Source organism: Nicotiana sylvestris, chromosome 8 (assembly GCF_000393655.2).
Source record: "Nicotiana sylvestris chromosome 8, ASM39365v2, whole genome shotgun sequence".
Classification (NCBI taxonomy): Eukaryota; Viridiplantae; Streptophyta; class Magnoliopsida; order Solanales; family Solanaceae; genus Nicotiana; species Nicotiana sylvestris.
This window is the reverse complement of record NC_091064.1, coordinates 9,972,613-9,992,504: the sequence shown is the minus strand read 5'-3', so window position 1 is coordinate 9,992,504 and position 19,892 is coordinate 9,972,613. Positions and strand designations below refer to the sequence as shown.

Genomic DNA, 19,892 nt, shown 5'->3' with positions numbered 1-19,892 from the left:
CCATAACAACCACTTCATGCATTAATTCAACGTCACTGACGTCTCAGAGTGTCTCACACTCTACGGTGGATCATAGAAGGTCAAATTGTGGCCCTAAACCCTCCGTGTCCCGCAGGAGATTAAGCTCTGATGGAATCTCAAGTATACGGGAAGGACCTCTCGCTCTTACCACAGTACGGGTAAAGCCCTCCTCGAACATCCTGACATCATCAGGATCAAGGTCGGAGTCAGACTCGTAGTCATCGACCACGACACCCTTTCCCCTCTCTGCGACTGAAGAAGAAGCTCGATTCTGAAACCCTTTCCCGATTGATCGTTCACAATGGTCGAAGCCTCTGCCATCGGGTCGGCCTCTACCACCTGGTTTACCTCTGCGGCCAAGTTAGCATCTCCACCAATTTCAGACACCACCAAAGGAAGGTCGCCCCCCGAAGATGCTTTGGCTAGAGGAGCCACTTCGGACTCCACTCGCCGTCTCTTCGACAGATCCTCTCCGCTATTAGCGCGAGAAGATTCACCCATTAAGAGGACAACAGAAGCCGAAGTCTCGGGTTGAGGAATAATTTGCATGCACACGGCCTTAGCCATAGATACAGATTGAGTAGCTCTTGATGAAGGCCGGGCAGCAGACCTCGGTGCTGGCCAAACAGAAGGCGCCGATTGACGGAAAGCGAGTGGAGGAGCCCTCGCCATTCGCACTCTCCCTGATGACGGAGAAAAATTATCATGTAAACAACAAGATCAAATTACAAGGCAAAGAATAAGGAAACAGTAACGAGTCGACTTACCAGTGAGAGGCTTACGCCCATATCTCTCAGAGAAGGACGCCCACTCACTGAACCCCGCCATATGGGGAAAATAGCATTGACCCGCTCACGGATGTCATCAACGGGAGGGGGAGGCAATCTATCAGCTGCGAACGCAGAATACAAATTAGCAATGCCACCTAGAGAGAAACGGCCGGCCACCGCCTCGAGAGGAGTCACAAACTAGACAAAGAAAAATTTATGGGCAAAGTTCCACTTCTCGGGAAGCCCTGCTGGCTCTGCCACAAGGTGCTCAGTCTGTACGAAGAAATAACTCTCCCAGAAACAACGATTAGCCTTGTCGTCCATCTTTACCACCAAACTCTTTGTCCCTCGGTGACACATGTGGATCATCGAGCCTCGAATAAGTTGGGGGGAAAAATATTAAGCATGTACCCCTAAGTGACCTCTCGACCAGCGAGCTCTGCGTACTTGAGCAGCATGAGGAAGAGTTTGTACACATACGGTGAAAGCTGAGGCGAACACACCTCGTAGAAGCGGCAGAAGTCTATCACTAGGGAGGGGAGCGGAAGCGTATACCCAACAACAAAAAGGTACGCGTAGAATGCGCAGTACCCCGGGCGGTGTAGATGCACAATGTCTGTTCCCGTCGCCGGTACCATTTCAATGTGATTTGGAATTCCCAGAGCGCCGCAATCTCCACTTCGTCCATGGTAGATGACGCAAGCTCCGGCTCTTCTCTGGCGGGGCTGTTAAAATCATTCTATATTTTCCCAGGATGGGGCAATATTTCAACCGCTGTTGGAACCCCCTCGTCTTCCGCCGCCTCCGCTCCTTCTTCGAGAATAGGTGCGTTATTTTTCGGTACCGGAGCTTCAACGGGCGTGTCAGTGTGGGAAGAAGTACCAGCCATTTGTCTCGATTAATCGAAGTAAATGAGTAAGAGAAAGGGAGAGAGAAGATGGAGGCATCAATTTCTGGCTAACGGGAGAATGAACTCAGAAGTTTGAAATATTAAAGAAGGTAAAGGTTTGCAAAGCTCTTCTGACAAGTCGAAAAGTGTAGCAATAGGATGGTGTTTCCTCTATTTATAGGAACATAAATGTCCTGAGCGGGAAACCGAAGAGGTGCCAATTAAAACTGATAGGGCACAAGAAACGATACGATTCCTGGGAAATGTGCACCATAATGATAGTGGCTATTCATGATGCATCGAATCAGTACAACGGTTCAACTCCGAACGGACGTAACGGTCCGATGGTATCATTGAAGCGTCACGCCGCCACCTCAACCTAAAGGCCTCGTTTAAGGTGTAAACATTCAGATTTCTCCTAACTTTCGAATCGACAGAGTCCGCCCGTCAAGCCCGCCAAGAGGCGACCTCGACGGGCGGAGGGACTAACTGTATGGGTCGAAATCTGACCATAGTGGTCGTCCTCAAGAGGAATAATAAAGGGTCGACCAAGCTGTAATCATGCCCATGGGCGAAATAGCGAAGAGCACCTCGACCATCGTCGGGGTCAAATCGTCAGAAAGCGTACATCATAAAACCAACGTTGTTTTCGAGAAAACAACGAAAGGTACAGTCGTAAGAAAGTACATCGGTCAAAGATCATTGGATAAAAGGGAAAGGAACTGTATATATATGGGGAGAGGGCTCAGAGACGCGGGGGGGGGGGGAGGGGGGTTTGGAAGAGAGCAACCACAATAGAGGAATCTCTTGTTTATCAACAAGTTACCTCTCTTCCCTTTCTATGCTCCCATGATCATGATGCATCTCTGCTCTGAATGTAAGCTTATCTCTCATGTTTGATGTACGATTATCACATTAATAAATCTCATATGTTCCTATTCTTCTTTTATTTCACACTTTATATGCTTGGATCTGAAATTAATTATGTCTGGCTAAGATTTACCTTCTTTATTATCAATAATTAGTTCGACAAAGAGTTTAAAACTTTTTGCTCAAACACATATAATAAATGAAATATAAATGATTAAGATTCAAAAAATTTCATTAGTGCAAGCGAACGGGCCTTAGTCTTTCTTTCCTTTTCCTTTTCCTTTTCCGTTTCAGTCTTATCTTGAATATATCATTTTTTATTACCATTGCTTGACTTTCGTTGTTGTTCTTTTAATTTCGTTTAATACTAGTGCTCCTTGTTGTACGATAGAATAGAAGAAGAGTGGAGCAAGTTTGCAATAAGCTCTCGCCATTATTAGATTCTCAAATTGGTGACAAATTAAATAGTCACAAGTGCCCATTCCATGCATGTGCCAACCCATTATTAAGTTAAATCATTGTTCTTGTGCAAAAGGAAACAAGAACAAAAGAGTACAAGAAGTTAGGAGGAAAATACTCGCATTATAGATGATTTTTTTCCCCATTATAGATGAATATTGAGTTCATCTTCATGCATCAAGTGCAAGAAACCATGTCGTCGAATTGAAGGGTTTAATTCTTAGCAATCCAAGAAATTAAAACCCGAAAAAATTAATTCCACCCCGCAGCTTGAAACTCATAAATTTAAGTTGGAGGTATTTTATTAATCCCTTGACGTTGTAATTCATTCAACACACTGTCGATTGAAGGAGGTTTGAGTCCGAGGGGTGGTGGTGGCAGACATGGCTTTGCTAAAACATCTCCAATGGCCGCATCTATGCTCTCCTTTGACTATCACAATATTCAAAAAAATATGTCAAGAAATAAAATCATCAAAATTTTGAAACAAGTAATGAGCAAATTCACTAGTACATAAAAGTTAGGGCAAACAATATTTATGACTTGAATGTTTAAAGTTGTGTTAACTTATAGTTTTAGAAGAGAGCAAAGAACAAATTAAATGCATTATTTTTCCTCATTTATAACTTTTTTTTTTTGTAACGCCACAAATTATTTTCTGTAACAGTAAAATCACTAAATTATAAGTCACAAAATTAATATTCAAAAAAGAGAGAGCTTACAGGATGAAAATCAGAAGGAGGTTTAGGTAGATTTTGGCCTGCTCCGGTGGGGACAGCTTTGAGCATGGCAGGGGGTGGGATGCCCTGAACTGGAAATCTCTGCATGAAATTATAAGTCTGATTAAATAAGACAAAAATAAACTTATTTAAAGGGGTATGCAATTTTTTTTTTTTTTTGACATTAATTCTGTTTGAACAACCTAATGCACTAAGCTCCTATCTCACTATGTGCGTGATTCAGAGAAAGGTCAAACTACAAAAATCTATTGTACGCAAGACTCTGTTTCCACAGCGAACCCTGACCTCCTAGTCATATTACAGCAACTTTACCACCTACCAAACCTCCCTTTCTAAATATATCCAAAACCAAAAAGCATGCAACTGAAAAATAGACTTCATATAGCAAATAGTTGATTGATTGAATAGTTACCGTGGGCGCTATTGGTGAAGGAAAGCAAGGAGTGCCTGGTGCAAGAGAGTTTAGTACCTGCACCAAAAGAAAAGAGAATATTAGTTCACTCCCAAAATTATATGCACATTAATTCCAAAGATTCAAGTCATACTTGTTCATTCTCACTCAACAACTATAATATTTTCAAGTGAAAAAAATATACTACACCGCTAATGTTCTACTAGAAATATTCATGTTATCGCTTTAACTCAACGCATATAACTTAAACTCAGGGGTGAAGCTACACTCTTATAAGGGTGGTCAATTAACTACCCTCCGTCAAAAAAATTACACTGTATATATAGGTAAAATATTAGATTTTAGAGGTATATAATATATATGGAACACCATTTCTCGGGATTTTTTTTACTTTCTTCAAGTTTGAACAACTTTTGAGAAATTTCTGGCTTCGCCACTGCTTAAACTCATATATAATTGAGAGAAAAGCAATAGAGATTGAGATAAAAAAGACACTCACTCTTTGATGGTGTGAATGCCAAAAGGAAGGATCTATAGGTGGTGAAGAATGAGGAGGGACCGGTGCCCATCCTGGTGGAAGAGGCGTTATATGTTTCGGCCACATGTGCATCATAGATTGATCGGTGGGCGGATGGCCCCAGACGTGTAGAGGTCTAAAATGAGGCGGCACCATGGGTGGTGCCGTCATAGGTGGAAAACCCATGGTTGGTGCTGACGGCCATGGGTTTATGTCTCTCTTTCCGCCACCTCCAACCACGGCTGCACCGCCGTACATTTGTTTTCTTTGGCTCCAACTTGCCGCCTCCGCTTCTCTCGCAAGCAAATGTTTCCAATGGGCTCTATATTTCTGCACATATAACAATATCCCTTCTATCAGCTGGGGGTTATTTGTTGCAATATGTGTTCTGAAATAGTTAAAATATTGTCTTGAGGGTGTGACTTAGCCATTAATACATTAGGTTAAAACTTTGGAGATCAGGATTTAAATTACGACAAAGACAAAAAAATACGCTGTGAGATCTTTTCATTTACCTAAGCCTTGGTACCTGCATGCAACCTTTGATGAAAGGTAACACGTAGTTGATAGAATAATTGAGGTGCGCAAAAGTTAACCCCAACAATCCGTTATAAAAAAATATATTGTCTAATAGTATTTAATTAAACTAGTTGAACTAGAGTAAAACACAATATTGTAATCTAGCACAAAGGCAGACCTATTTATAGTGTTGAGGGGTCATCGAACCTCGTAAGCTTTGGCAGAAATCTTGTATATGTATATGTGTATATCCTGAAAATGATTATATAAATAACTTGACATCCTCAACACTAAATACTTTTATGGGACACTGGTTGACTGAAACAGTAATGTCCCGTCACGTTAAAATCCTGGGTCCGCCTTTGATCTAGCAAGTCTTACACTCAGAGTTCTGCCTTTTATTAAAAGGTGGTCTGTAAGATAATTGAAGCCAAAAACAAGGGAATGCAGCCATAATAGCTCGTACAATTGATAGTGATCTAATCCTTTTTCAAATTAATTTCCACTAAGCTCCTCTTGAGGAGGACTTTTAATTTTCCATTGATACTGGTACACTCAATCTACCGAAAAATGATTATATACTTTTTGTTCTTGAGCCGAGGGTCTATTGGAAATAGCCTCCAGATAGCGTTAAAGTCTACGTACAAACTATCCTCCCCAGACCCCGCTTGTAAAATTACACTGGAGTTATTGTTGTTGTACTTCTTATTCTTGTAAAATTACACTGGAGTTATTGGTTAAGTCATCTTTTATATATATATATATATATATATATAAGATGACTTAACCACAAAGAGAATGAAAAGCCAAGTCCAAAACGAACTCGATGTGGCCGAAGACGCACAGGGCGTATGCAGCCTTTCAGTACCGGATTCATTTGAATTAGGTACTTTTAGTGGAATGCACAAATATAAATGTAAAAAATATATTAAAATCACAAAAATACTAGATATAAACTCATAATCTTAAAAATATAATAAATTTAATACGAAAAAATCTTAAATATTAAATTGATAGAAGTTAAATCCTGAATCCATACAGGGAATAGAAGAATGCTTACTTGAAGATGGCTAGCAATGTTATGGCGAGTGAGACCTTCAACACCCATGAGTTCTAAAATCCTAGATGGGACTGCTTTATCTACACCTAATTGCTCTACTGCTTGTACAAATCTCCTGTGTAGCTCTGGCGTCCAATCCACCTTCACACAATTCAAGAAACTTTCCATTTTATCCAAAATAGAAAAACTCAAGCCGGAAAGAAAATAAATTAAAGGACAAACAAACAAAGAGAGAAAAACATTAACTTTTCTTGCCGTTGTTACTGTTGTTTTTGGCTTTTTTCATTACTGTATTTTTTTAATCACTGCTGTGTTTTGCTTGAGTCGAGAGTCTATTATAAACAACATCTCTACCTTGACAAAGTAGGCTGTATACACACTATCCTCCTCAAATACCATTTGTGAGATTATACTGAATTTGTTGTTATTGTTGTAGTCCTATATATAACAAGATACAATTAACCTATCTAGCATAGGTTTATGGAGTTATTTATGTTATCTGCAATTATCTTTTCAATGATCTAATTGTATAAATATTTTTATTATCATCGAACTTAAACTCCGAAAGAAAGGTTTTGCTTCCTATGAATTACATGAAAACCCTAAAAATATACTACTAAAGTGAGGAGCATACTGAGAAGTTCATTCCTCATGTTATTTCATTGGAAAAAACTAAGACCAACAACAACAACAATTACAATAACAGACACACAGTGTAATCCCATAAGTGATGTTTGGAAAGAGTAGTGTATACGCTACCTTATTCTTATTTTGTAAAGATAGAAAGGTTGTTTTTGATAGACTCTCGGCTAAAAAAAAAAAATCTAAGACTAGAGACGATATTTTTTAATTATATTTTCCTCAAATCTTCTTCTTTTTTTTGGTTTACCTTCACTTTTCTCTTCCCTTCTGGATTTTTGGATTGCCCCGATGATTTCTTGCACTTATCATTTTCCTTTGACTTGGGTTTAGATTTTTCACTCTTCTGATTCAAATCTGATGGAACTTTTTCCACTTCTTCGTTTCTGGAAAAGTTGTGTTCTTCTACGTGGAGTGGTGGTGTAGTAGTATTATAACTATTCATACGATCAGATTCGTCGCCACTACTAACTGCGAATTCAGCAAGCATCTCTGAGTCCATCTCCAAATCTGGTAGCACATCATCGTCGACGTTGATCCCCAAGAAAATGTCATCAAAATCAATGCTTTCGAGCAAATTCCCATCACCAAACTCTGGAAAATCATCGACTCCTCCAATCGTGAAACTTTCCATGTGATTATCCCTGTCATTTTTGGTGGTTTTGTAGCTCAGAGGTGATACAGTTAGCATCCCTGTCAATTTTGTAATAATTAATGCCACGTGAAATGAATATAAGGATGCAGAAACTGGAAACACCAAAGGAGAAAGAATTTAAGTTTTGGAACTGAGGAGAGGACTGTTGTATAAGGGGAGAGGAGAGGGTGGAAAGATTTGATTTCCACCACAACATGTGTAGAACGTCTCTATTTTTTTTCTCTTTGTTTTGGCTTGTTCTTGAATTAAAAATATATTATAGTATTTCCTTTTAATATTTAAAGGGTTTGTGGATGGCCTTTTTTCGAATATAGAAAAAATCTAGTATTACAAAAGCTCGTGAGCTGTTCTATTAGCTTTTGTTTCTTTTTACTATTTGATTGGGCAGTTCAGTACACAAGGTATTCCGTGTTTGTAGGATTTCCGGAAGGGCCATACCCAAGTGGTGATGTAGATAGCCTACTCTAGGAGTGGAGGCACAAGCCAGCCTACGGTTTCGATCGAGCCCAGTAATTTTTGTTCCAACAATGGATTTGATGATTTGAATTCATGAAAAATGTATAAATATTAAATCTAGAACCCTGTTATTAACACTTGCAGTTGTGATCCCAAATTTCAAAACCCATAAGGTTGAAATCCTGGCTCCACCTCTGGCCTACCCTAATGCAAGTATTTAGCATTAGTAATTGCTTCCACGACTCAAACACGTGAATGATAGATCACAACTTTCTACTATTTGATTGAGATGAGAAAAAACGGGGTGAAGTTCTCAAGTTGATCTCACAGCTGCCTCTAAGTTGTGATGGAATGATTTAGACTCCTTCAATATTCTTTAAAGATTTCGAGTTCGAGCCTTAGAAATAAAAACCTCACTAAAGAGTGGATTGATATGTACGAATTCATGTATATCCGTTTGAATAATGCAAAAAAAGAAAAGAAAAAGGAACATGATATATCATAGTTAATCCAAACATGCTTTGCTTATTTTCTCATGGTTGGTGTGTGGAATAGTGAACCTGTTTGCTTTAATTTCTAGCGAGAAAAATAATGATAGATTATTAGAGTGTATAATTTGTAGGTTGGAACTACATTCGATCGGGTTAAAATAGGTTGAATCAAAAAGAGAGTTGGGTTATCGGGCTAAATTGTGCGAGTTAATTTGAGTTAAATAATGGGTCATAATCAAACATTCTAACTAAAAAGTTTTTTTCTTTTTTTTGTGTTTTGATAAATTCTTGTATGGATCAATTCTAGCTATATACATGCATTCAAAATTCCCAGACCAAGTCATCCAAATCTGAGCAGATTTAACATGATATATATATATATATATATATATATATATATATATATATATATATATATATATATATTGTATTGGGAAAAAACTGAATTTATATTAAAAATAATGTGGCATGACACGTGAATTAGTTGAATGGTCAAAGAACAACAATTGACTAAGAGGCACGGTGAAAACACGGTGAAAACAGCCACGGGAAGAAGAATTTAAATAGGCACGAGACGATATATAGATACGAGTCTCGTACCAATTTAAATTATTTACAGTCAACGGATTAGAAGGCATTAAAAGCAAGGATCAGATGACAGAAAGGAGTCAAAATTCATTATTAAATATCTGATACGTTATAAAGTTGGTATTTAATAGGAATGATTGTATAACGGCTTATTTAATGTCATTTATTGCTCATGATTATGTCATTAAAACTGATGCTTTATTCCTTTACCTAGAATGATCTATAAAAGGAAGAAGTATCATCATTTGTGAGAACACGATATACTATTGAGAATACACTGAAATACTTATTTATTTACCCTCTACCATTGTTCTCAAAAGTATTTTATTTTTTGTCTCCTGATTATCAGTAACCCGAATTTTTCTTTTAGCTTTGACCAAGGACTCAGATTTTTGGTTAAACAAATTGGTTCCGTTACCGGGAATCTGATAATCTTTCCTTTTAAGCTATATCTTATCTATTATCGTCACCATGTCAAACAATAACGCCGACAACAACAGTAACAACACATTGGGAAACCATGAGAATCAAATACATCAAAATCAAGATATCGTGGTTCCCTCTCCTTTAAATTCACCACGTCAATCTCGTGAAGGCACTCCTGTTACTGAATCCCGTGCTGATCAACAAGAGCAATCTGAACATTTTGAAGGAGTTACAACTGAAGCTTTGCAAAAGCTAATCGATGCACAAGTCGGCAAAGCTCTTCAGGCACTTGTTAGTCGATTGCCTGCTGCGCCACCTACATCGACTCCTAATAATAATACATTGGAGAACCCCCGTTCTGGTCTTGATAATTCTGGAAACGGAGCAACCCCCAGTGAACCACAAGAAGGGGGACCAGGTAATTTAAATAATTCATATTTGCAAAATTTAGTACTAACCTTGCAGAAACAGCTGAAGGAACAAAATGAGCGAATAGAGCAAATCCCTGGAGTTCCACCTGTAATAAAAGGAGTAGACATGGACAAATACTCACAACAACCATGGAAGCCTAGTGCTGCTCCCCTTCCAATTCCGAAAAAATTCAAAATGCCTGACATCCCGAAATATGATGGTACTACAGACCCACGTGACCACGTGACTGCATTTACAACCGGCGTGAAAGGCAACGACTTGACCAAACAAGAAATTGAATCAGTATTGGTCAAGAAATTTGGAGAAACACTCACCAAGGGTGCATTAACCTGGTATTCTCTTTTATCTGAAAATTCTATTAATTCTTTTGCTGAGCTTGCAGATTCTTTTATTAAAGCACATTCGGGAGCACAAAAAGTTGAGAAAAGGATGGAAGATATTTTCAAAATCAAACAAGGGGATTCGGAGTTGCTTAGAAACTTCGTTGATAGGTTCCAACGTGAAAGAATGACTCTACCTCGTGTGCCTGACAATTGGGCTGCTATAGCTTTTGCAAGTAATTTAAATGACAAAAGTTCTGAAGCCACGAGACGACTCAAAGAAAGTCTTCGAGAATTTCCTGCAACCACATGGAATGATGTTTACAACAGGTATAGCACGAAGCTGCGAATCGAAGAAGATACCGTACCTAAGCTCCATCATGAAGAAAGGGGCGGTACCCGAAGGTCAGATTCCGAAAAAAGATCAGGTAAAAACAGGTACGATCCATATATGGGACCCGCAGGAAAGGACCCACGGTCGAAGCAAGATAACCAACAATACGATCAAAAGTCAAGGAACCGGGATTCTAGCTCTGCTTCAAAGTTCAGGAATGATCGGAATAGACAAGAATCACGTAATGATGACAGGAGTTTAAAGGCATGATTCGGTGGATATAATTTCAACGTCTCTACCTCCGAGCTCGTAGCTGTTTTAAGAAGCATGGGAGATAAGGTACGGTGGCCGAAAGAAATGCGGTCAAACCCAAGTAGACGCAATCCGGATCATTGGTGCTAATTTCACAATGATCACGGGCACAAAACTTCAGAATGCAGATTCCTGCAAAGTGAAGTAGATCATTTATTGAAGCAAGGATATCTCACTGAGTTATTTAGTGAGAAAGGAAAACAAGCTTATATGAAGAACAGACAAGAACCACCACAACCTCCTTCACCCAAGAGGACAGTGAATGTCATAAGCGGGGGAGAAGATATTCATGGCATAACTTACACAGCTTCAAACAAGGTTTCTAAGGTAACAATTACACACGGGAAACGGGTGCGGCAGGTCCTTGACAATGAAAGCATTTCGTTCGATGACGCAGATAACGAAGGAGTGACAACTCCACATAATGATGCACTGGTAATATCTTTACTTGTATATGATACTAATGTAAAACGAGTTTTGATTGATCCAGGAAGTTCTTGTAAATATTATATTACTAAGGGTACTGCGGGAAATGCAAGCTGAAGACAAAATGTTACCCAAGGCGCACACCTTGTCAGGTTTCGACAACTCAAGTGTAGTAACAAAAGGTGAGGTAATACTAACAACTTTTGCTATGGGTGTTGTGAAGGAAACTAAATTTCAGGTAGTTGATATGGAAATGGCCTACAATATGATCATGGGAAGGCCATGGATACACGATATGGATGCTGTCCCATCAACCCTGCATCAAGTTATCAAATTCCCATCACCATGGGGAATTTGTCAAATTCGTGGGGATCAGCAGATGACCAGAAATGTCAACGCTGTAACAAGTACGAGCGCCGTAAATAAAGCAAAATAGCAATTACAGGAAACAGTTGAAAGTAAAAAAGATCAAACTTCAACTGAACAAGAGAAAACAGATTTGGACTCAAGGCCTGACACAATTCAAGAACCTGAAGAGAATGAAAGTATCAAAACGACGATTGAAGAGCTTGATGCAGTGACGTTGTTTGATCAACAGCCTGAACGGAAGGTTTATATCGGGGCTAATTTAGACACGAACATGCGAGGTATGATAATCGAATTTTTAAAAGCTAACTTAGATTGCTTTGCTTGGTCCCACGCTGATATGACAGGGATACCTCCAAATGTGATGACTCACAAACTCAACGAGGACCCTTCTTTCACACCAGTAAAGCAAAAGAAACGGAAACAAGGTGCTTTCAAGAACCAGGTGATTCAGGATGAAGTCCAAAAATTATTAAAAATCGGATCAATCCGTGAGGTAAAATATCCAACTTGGTTAGCTAATACGGTGGTTGTACCCAAGAAAAATGGTAAGTGGCGTGATTATACTGATTTAAATAAAGCATGTCCAAAAGATTCCTTTCCCTTACCACATATAGATCAACTAATTGATGCGACCGCAGGTCATGAACTTTTAAGTTTTTTAGATGCATACTCAGGATATAATCAAATCAAAATGGATCCTGGTGATGAAGAAAAAACTTCTTTCATCACAGACAGGGGGACTTATTGTTATAAAGTAATGCCCTTTGGTCTCAAAAATGCTGGGGCAACCTATCAAAGGTTGGTCACCAAAATGTTCCAAGAACATTTAGGGAAAACAATGGAGGTATATATAGACGATATGCTCGTCAAAACCCAGCAATCTCATGATCATATTTCTCATCTATCTATTACTTTTGAAATTTTGCGAAAATTTAATATGAAACTCAACCCAGAAAAATGTGCATTTGGAGTTGCATCAGGTAAGTTTTTGGGTTTTCTTGTTTCTAACCGTGGTATTGAGGTGAATCCTTCTCAGATCAAAGCAATAGAAGAAATCCCGGATATCCTTACTAATAAAAAGGAAGTACAACGATTAACGGGAAGAATTGCAGCTTTGGGGAGATTTATTTCCAAATCCTCAGAAAGGTGTTTTAAGTTTTTCTCTGCACTTAAAAAGCAAGATCATTTTGAATGGAATGAAGATTGTCAGCAAGCCCTTAGAAATTTGAAAACTTATTTGTCAAAACCACCGTTGTTGGCAAAACCGAAGGTAGGGGAAAAACTTCTTATTTATCTGGCCGTATCTGAAGTCGCGGTAAGTGCTGTTTTAGTCCGCGAGGACCAAGGTAAACAATCTCCTATTTATTACGTAAGTAAGTCCTTATTGGAAGCTGAGACATGATACCCACAGCTAGAAAAATTAGCATTAGCTTTGGTCATGGCATCTAGAAAGTTAAGACCTTATTTTCAATGTCATCCCATTGTTGTAGTTACTGCTTTTCCGCTTCGAAATATTTTGCATAAACATGAACTTTCAGGAAGATTAGCAAAATGGGCTATAGAACTAAGTGAATATGAAGTTATTTATCAACCCAGGACCGCTATAAAGTCTCAAGTACTAGCTGATTTCGTGGCTGATTTTAGCCAGGGGATGCATTTAGAAGCAGAAAAAGAATTATTAGTTTTTAATGGTGCGAACCCGGGGACTTGGGTTTTATACACTGACGGTTCATCTAATGTAAAAGGGGCAGGCTTAGGAATAGTCCTCGTACCACCTGCGGGTGAGACCATTAGACAGGCTATAAAATGTCATTCTATAACTAACAATGAAGCAGAATATGAAGCTGTAATTGCAGGTTTAGAATTGGCACGAGAACTCGGCATAACACAGATTATAATCAAGAGTGATTCTCAACTCGTGGTTAATCAGATGCTGGGGACTTACACAGCCAGAGAGTCACGAATGCAAGAATACCTCGCAAAGGTACGGGAGTTAGTAAAGCAATTCCAAACTTGGAAAGTAGTGCAAGTCCCAAGAGATGAGAATGCAGAGGCAGATGCTTTAGCAAACCTTGCATCCGCAGCAGACGTAGCAAACAATACAGATTCTTCAGTCATACATCTATTTCATTCCGTTCTCGAACCTGACAAAAACGAGGTAAATTTTAATCATCTAACATGGGATTGGAGAAATGAAATTGTTGCCTTTTTACAGCACGGAACCGTGCCTAATGACAAAGGAAAGGCTTTCGCGCTTCGCAAAAGAGCTGCACGATATTGTTTATATCAAGGTAATCTTTATTGAAAGATGTTCGGCGGACCACTAGCAAGGTGTCTCGGCCCTTCTCAAACCGAATATGTCATGAGAGAAGTACATGAAGGACATTGTGGGAATCACGCAGGAGGACGGTCACTGGTAAGAACGTTAATTCGCACAGGATATTATTGGCCTAAGATGGAAGAAGAGGCAACCATTTTCGTGTCCAAATGTGATAAATGTCAAAGGTACGGCAATAATATGCACAAACCAGCTGAGTTACTACATACTGTTTTAGCCCCTTGGCCCTTTATAAAATGGGGAATGGATATCGTAGGTCCACTTCCACAAGCGAAAGGTCAGGTAAAATTTCTACTCGTACTTACAGATTATTTCACTAAATGCGTAGAAGCAGGGGCATTTAAACAGGTACAAGAAAAAGAAGTTAAAGACTTCATATGGCGCAATATAATATGCCGCTTAGGAGTACCAAAGGAGATCGTATGTGACAATGGACCACAATTCATTGGAGCACAAGTTACAGAATTTTTTCAAAGTTGGCAGATCAAAAGAATAACATCTACGCCATACCATCCAGTGGGGAATGGACAAGCGGAATCAACTAACAAAGTTATTATCAATAACTTGAAAAAGAGGTTACAAGATTCAAAAGGTAATTGGCCTGAGGTGTTACCCGGAGTACTATGGGCTTATCGTACAACGACCAAAACAGGCACTGGAGAAACACCATTTTCGATGGTTTATGGTACGGAAGCCTTAATACCAGTTGAAATAGGTGAGCCAAGCACACGGTACGATCAGACAACGGAGGAATCTAATAATGAAGAGATGCGGGTTAGCCTAGATTTACTTGAAGGAAGAAGAGAGGCTGCTTTGATAAGGATGGCAGCGCAAAAGCAAGTAATAGAACAATATTACAACAGGAAAGCACGCCTCAGATTTTTCAAAATTGGGGACTTCGTGCTTAAAAAGGTTTTCCAATCTACAAAAGCTGTTAACTCAGGAAAGCTAAGTCCAACATGGGAAGGACCATACAAAGTTCGTGGCATTGCGGGAAAAGGAGCATACCAGTTGGAAACAATGGATGGTAAAGTTTTACCCTCACATTGGAATGCTGTCCACTTAAAAAGATATTACTTTTAAGAAAGTACCTACGGTCAGGTATCATCATGTAAAAATTCTTCTCTTGATTTTTTAATATTTTACTAACGATTTTAGATGCTAGGCTAAATATCCTAACTCGTGCCAAATGATGAGTCACAACCTGCAAGGCAAAATGGAGTATGCATAAATTCCTAGCCCAGGGTTACAATTAATCTGATGGAAATACACACGAGTTAGGCAGTCTTCATCTATAATCACATAGTCGAGTCCCGTATATCTTTCTGTTTCAGGAAAAGGGCCAAAGTAAAAAGAAATAAACAAGTGTTCGAGGCTTCATACTTCACCGCTCAAACACTTGGGGGACTACATATTATACACAGATAGGTGCAAAGAAACAGATACGAGTATCGAATAAAAGTCGGCCAAACTGAAGCAAGTGTTGAGAAGAAGTTACGAAGTCTTCAGCATTCATGAGAACAACAGAGTCATCTCTCAAACTCATAAACAAAGTCACCTCTCAAACCCTTCTTAACATGTAAAGATAGGGTCATGACTATGTACTGAAACAGGTTATAAAAAAAACCTTGTTTAGTTTATGTTATTTACAAATCTGTTACAAGAAAAACAGTTACGAGAAAAGTTGTAGATGTATTGTAATACATGTAACAGTCAAACACTTGTTAAAAGTTTATGAATGAAAACTTGCCAAAGTTGTTTCATACAAAACGTGTGTTTTCCTATTACTTTCATCGTATTTTAACACCATTATGAAGTTGAGACGTCTTCTTCATTAAGTGTCGATAAAATAAAAGGGCCCTCTTTTATAAGCCTCATGTCAATAAGTCATGGGAGAATCATAAAGCATTTTCAAAGGATAAAAATGCTAAACTATTCTATAAGTCCTAAATAAGTAAAGAAAAGGCAAGAGTAGAACACATTGAAGTATTAACAAACTTCTTGATCTAATTAAAAAAACTAAGTAGAAACTTAGTCAATAAAAGTTTATAAAATTGCCCCATTATGATAACTGAGGACTTTCACCAAAAAATCCTTTAAAAAAAACTAAGGGATCAAACCATCATTCAGTTGAGGGGATTGTCACGGAAGCTTCAACTTCCATAGACTGGGTTGTAGAAGTTTCACCCTCTGAAGCTGGAATAGCAACATTTTCAGGAACTTCAAGGGCAGGAGAAGGAGTATCAGTAGACTGTTGGCTTTTCTCGATGGTATCTATGACTTTAGCCAGTTCAGACTGCAAGTCAAAACCCTCTTGAGCAGCTTCCGTCAAAGCATCACGACGAGAATTCAGAAAAGCCCAACTCACTTCTATGTTAAAATTTTCCTCTAGAAGTCCATATTCCTTTTCCCACATAGCAAGATCGTTTTTTAAAATTTGATTTTCAGCTAAATGGGAATCAAGGGAAGCTTCAAGAGAAGCATGAGAACTCTTCAAGGCTTGAATCTCGACAGAAGAAGTCTGTAAGTCAGCCTGAGCTTGAGTCAAGTTTTGCACTAACTCTCCTGCATATTCTTCCTTTTTAGCCAAAAGTGCCTTCAGCTCTCTAACTTCTTCACTAGCTCTGGATAATTGTTCTGATAAAGAGCATTCCAAAAGCTCTTTGTCTCTTTTCAATTGGCTTGAAGAAGCTTTGACTGTTGCCAGCTCAGAAGTTAAACCACGGTTTTGCTGCTCTAGGAGGTTTTTATTTTCTTGCAACTCTTCTATAGTCCCTTGAGCATTTTCGAACTGCTCCTTCCAGTTGGTTGCTTCAAGTTGGGCTCCCCTAGCAATTTCCTCAGCCTCGTGGACAGACTTTTCAGACTCACGAGCTTTTCTTTCCAGTGAGGAAATTCTTCTCATTAATTCCGTACTAATAAGGTTAGCCTACAGAGGTAAGTCATGGAAATGAGAAATTGAAGATAATTTAAAAAAAAAAAAAAGAGAAAAAAAAAACTTGTTGGTTGAAATACCTTCAAAGTAGAATGAACTACGTCGTTCATCAAAGTTAAGCAGCTATGGCTCTCCATCTTCTTCTTCTCGATATCTCCAATAAGAGGTTCGAGCCAAACATCGGCTCTGCCGGTTTTCCTCAGGAGGCTATGATTGGCAGGAACCTCCAAAGTAACACTTCTCATTGTTATATTTTCCGCTGCTAGAACCTGTCTCTGTATGATGAACAGAGGGAAGAGGAGCAGCGGAAGGAATGGAGGGAAAAGATGTAGAAACCAACACCGGAGCAGAAGCAGGTGCGGTTGAAGCAGCCAAGGGAACAGATATAGGAGCAGTAGAAATTGGCAAACAAACGGAAGTTGTTAAAGCTGGTAAAGAAACACTTACGGCTGGCAGAGGAATGGAGGGAATAGGAACAAATGAGGAAAGAGGAGCTTCATCAAAAACAGGTCCGAGCTCGCCACTCCCGAAGCCACTGTCAAAAAGGTGCTGAATTGATTCATTGTTATATCTTGGTTCGGCATCCTCATCAGATTGAATCAAAACAGGCTCGGTGGCGGAGGTACGAGCATGAGTGTTTTCAATTTCATCATCAATGATTATTCGTCTCCTGGCCCTTGGCCTGGTAATTAGGGAGGTACCCTCCTCTTCTTCTTCAGAACCTTCCTTTGTAGCTTTTCTTTTAGGCAGCAAGGCTCGAGCCTTATCTAAATCCAGAGCAGCAGTCGCAGACATGCGAATGGCCATAGCTACTTCAGCTGTCATTCCTCTAATGCCAAATCCTGATTAAAGAATGGATATACATGATTAAAGTTGAGGAAAAAGTGCTTAACATGTAAAACAAAAATTTTAAAAGGGTGGATACCATGTGTTTTGACTTTCCAGCCATGTAAAGAAGAAATTGATTTCCAAGTTCTCTTCTCCCTAGTAGCAATCTTCAAAAGTGAGTCTACCCAACCACGAAAGTTGGGAATAGGTTCCACATCTCCCATGGTTGCTACAAAAAACCAAGAAGGGACGAGGTTAAAAACAACATTCTTTTGAAATTCTCAAAAGTAGGTACGGTAAATAAGAGGAAACTTACGTTCAAAATTCCACTTCTCAGGAAAGGGAATATTTGTTTCGCCAATCAAATCCACTGTACGGACAGCAACGTAACGGATATACCATCCACGATCTCTGTCATCCTCAGGGTTTACCAAAACTTTTTTGCTCCTTGCAGTTAAGGTGAAAACCCCATGGCGTATTAAGTTGGGATGGTATAGATGAATGAGATGAGAAAAGGTGAAATTGACATTGGCCTTGGATGATAAATATCTCAAACAAGTCACTGTTCTCCACACCAATGGACCAATTTGGGCCAAACAAATGGTAAAGAAACGACAAAAATTGAGAATAACTAGGTCAATTGGAGGATTAAAACCTAAAGTGAAGGGGTAAGTGTAAACAGAAGAATACCCATTTCTAAAAGAGGAAATTCTTTGATTCGGGGAAGGAATTGACATTCGAAGACTATCCTTCCAATTACAATCTTTTCTTATGGTGGGGATTGTAAGCTCAGTTACTAATGTTGGGTAAGTATCGGCTCTTTCTAAATTTTTAATTTATTTTTGAAGAGACGTTTTGTCACTTTCAAAAGACAAATCGCCGGGAACTATATCATCAACTAAGGGTTCTTGAGAAGTATCAAGAATTTCCCTACTTTTAGAAGAAGGAACTTTTGGGATAAAACTCCTTGAAGAAGAACCAGATGAACCGCCTCGTGTAGATTCTAACCCTGTTCGAGGCCTACTTCCTCCGCCTCTTCTGTGTCTAACAGGGGCGTTGGGGAACTGATCTAGAATTGGAACTTTTTTACGGTTAGGGTTTGAAGAAGACATTGTTAAGAAGAAAGTATGTGCTGAAAATTTGTGAAGAAGACAAAGGAAGACAAAGTATGTGTAAAATGGGAACCGTCAAATTTTAAAGTATAATGATGAAAAGCCTATAATAAAGGCAGCTGTCACTTCGTAAATAGTGAGATTGAAGAAGTCTCGAAGAAGGGCATGAATAGCAGAATCAATTATAAAATGACACATGGACAGAACATTAAATGGAAAAGACTGCTGAGACGTTATTACTGTCATGAGCATTAATTGTGACAAAAGTTCTTTTTACATGAAGATCCACTTCCCAATTATTTAATTGATAAAAAAAATGGAAAGTGGGAGACTATCTGTATTGGGAAAAAACTGAATTTATATTAAAAATGATGTGGCATGACACGTGGATTAGTTGAATGGTCAAAGAACAGCAATTGACTAAGAGGCACGGTGAAAACACGGTGAAAACAGCCACGGGAAGAAGAATTTAAATAGGCACGAGACGATGTATAGATACGAGTCTCGTACCAATTTAAATTATTTACAGTCAACGGATTAGAAGGCATTAAAAGCAAGGATCAGATGACAGAAAGGAGTCCAAATTCATTATTAAATGTCTGATACGTTATAAAGTTGGTATTTAATAGGAATGATTGTATAACGGCTTATTTAATGTCATTTATTGCTCATGATTATGTCATTAAAACTGATGCTTTATTCCTTTACCTAGAATGATCTATAAAAGGAAGAAGTATCATCATTTGTAAGGACACGATATACTATTGAGAATACACTGAAATACTTATCTATTTACCCTCTACCATTGTTCTCAAAAGTATTTTATTTTTTGTCTCCTGATTATCAGTAACCCGAATTTTTCTTTTAGCTTTGACCAAGGACTCAGATTTTTGGTTAAACAAATTGGTTCCGTTACCGGGAATCTGATAATCTTTCCTTTTAAGCTATATCTTATCTATTATCGTCACCATGTC

At 38.8% G+C, this 19,892-nt stretch overlaps 1 protein-coding gene across 1 annotated transcript; it reads right to left on the bottom strand.

Moving 5' to 3' along the window:
- Positions 1-3,036: 3,036 nt before the first annotated feature.
- LOC104213964 (transcription activator GLK1-like) lies at positions 3,037-7,773 on the bottom strand. The gene is made up of 6 exons (XM_009763540.2): positions 7,147-7,773; positions 6,258-6,398; positions 4,661-5,008; positions 4,162-4,218; positions 3,732-3,830; positions 3,037-3,441 (listed from the first exon to the last, which is right to left on the bottom strand). The coding sequence occupies exons 1-6, from the start codon at positions 7,585-7,587 to the stop codon at positions 3,295-3,297; spliced, it is 1,233 nt and encodes a 410-aa protein (XP_009761842.1). The 5' UTR covers positions 7,588-7,773; the 3' UTR covers positions 3,037-3,294.
- Between the last annotated feature and the right edge of the window lie 12,119 nt (positions 7,774-19,892).

Bases quoted from the DNA above. Each gene is read 5' to 3' on its own strand.
- LOC104213964 (XM_009763540.2), bottom strand. From the start codon at position 7,587: ATGCTAACTGTATCACCTCTGAGCTACAAAACCACCAAAAATGACAGG. The intron at 5,009-6,257 runs GTAAGCATTCTT...TTATATGTGCAG, and splicing joins ACATTGCTAGCCATCTTCAA to AAATATAGAGCCCATTGGAA. The intron at 3,442-3,731 runs GTAAGCTCTCTC...ATATTGTGATAG, and splicing joins CTCCTTCTGATTTTCATCCT to TCAAAGGAGAGCATAGATGC.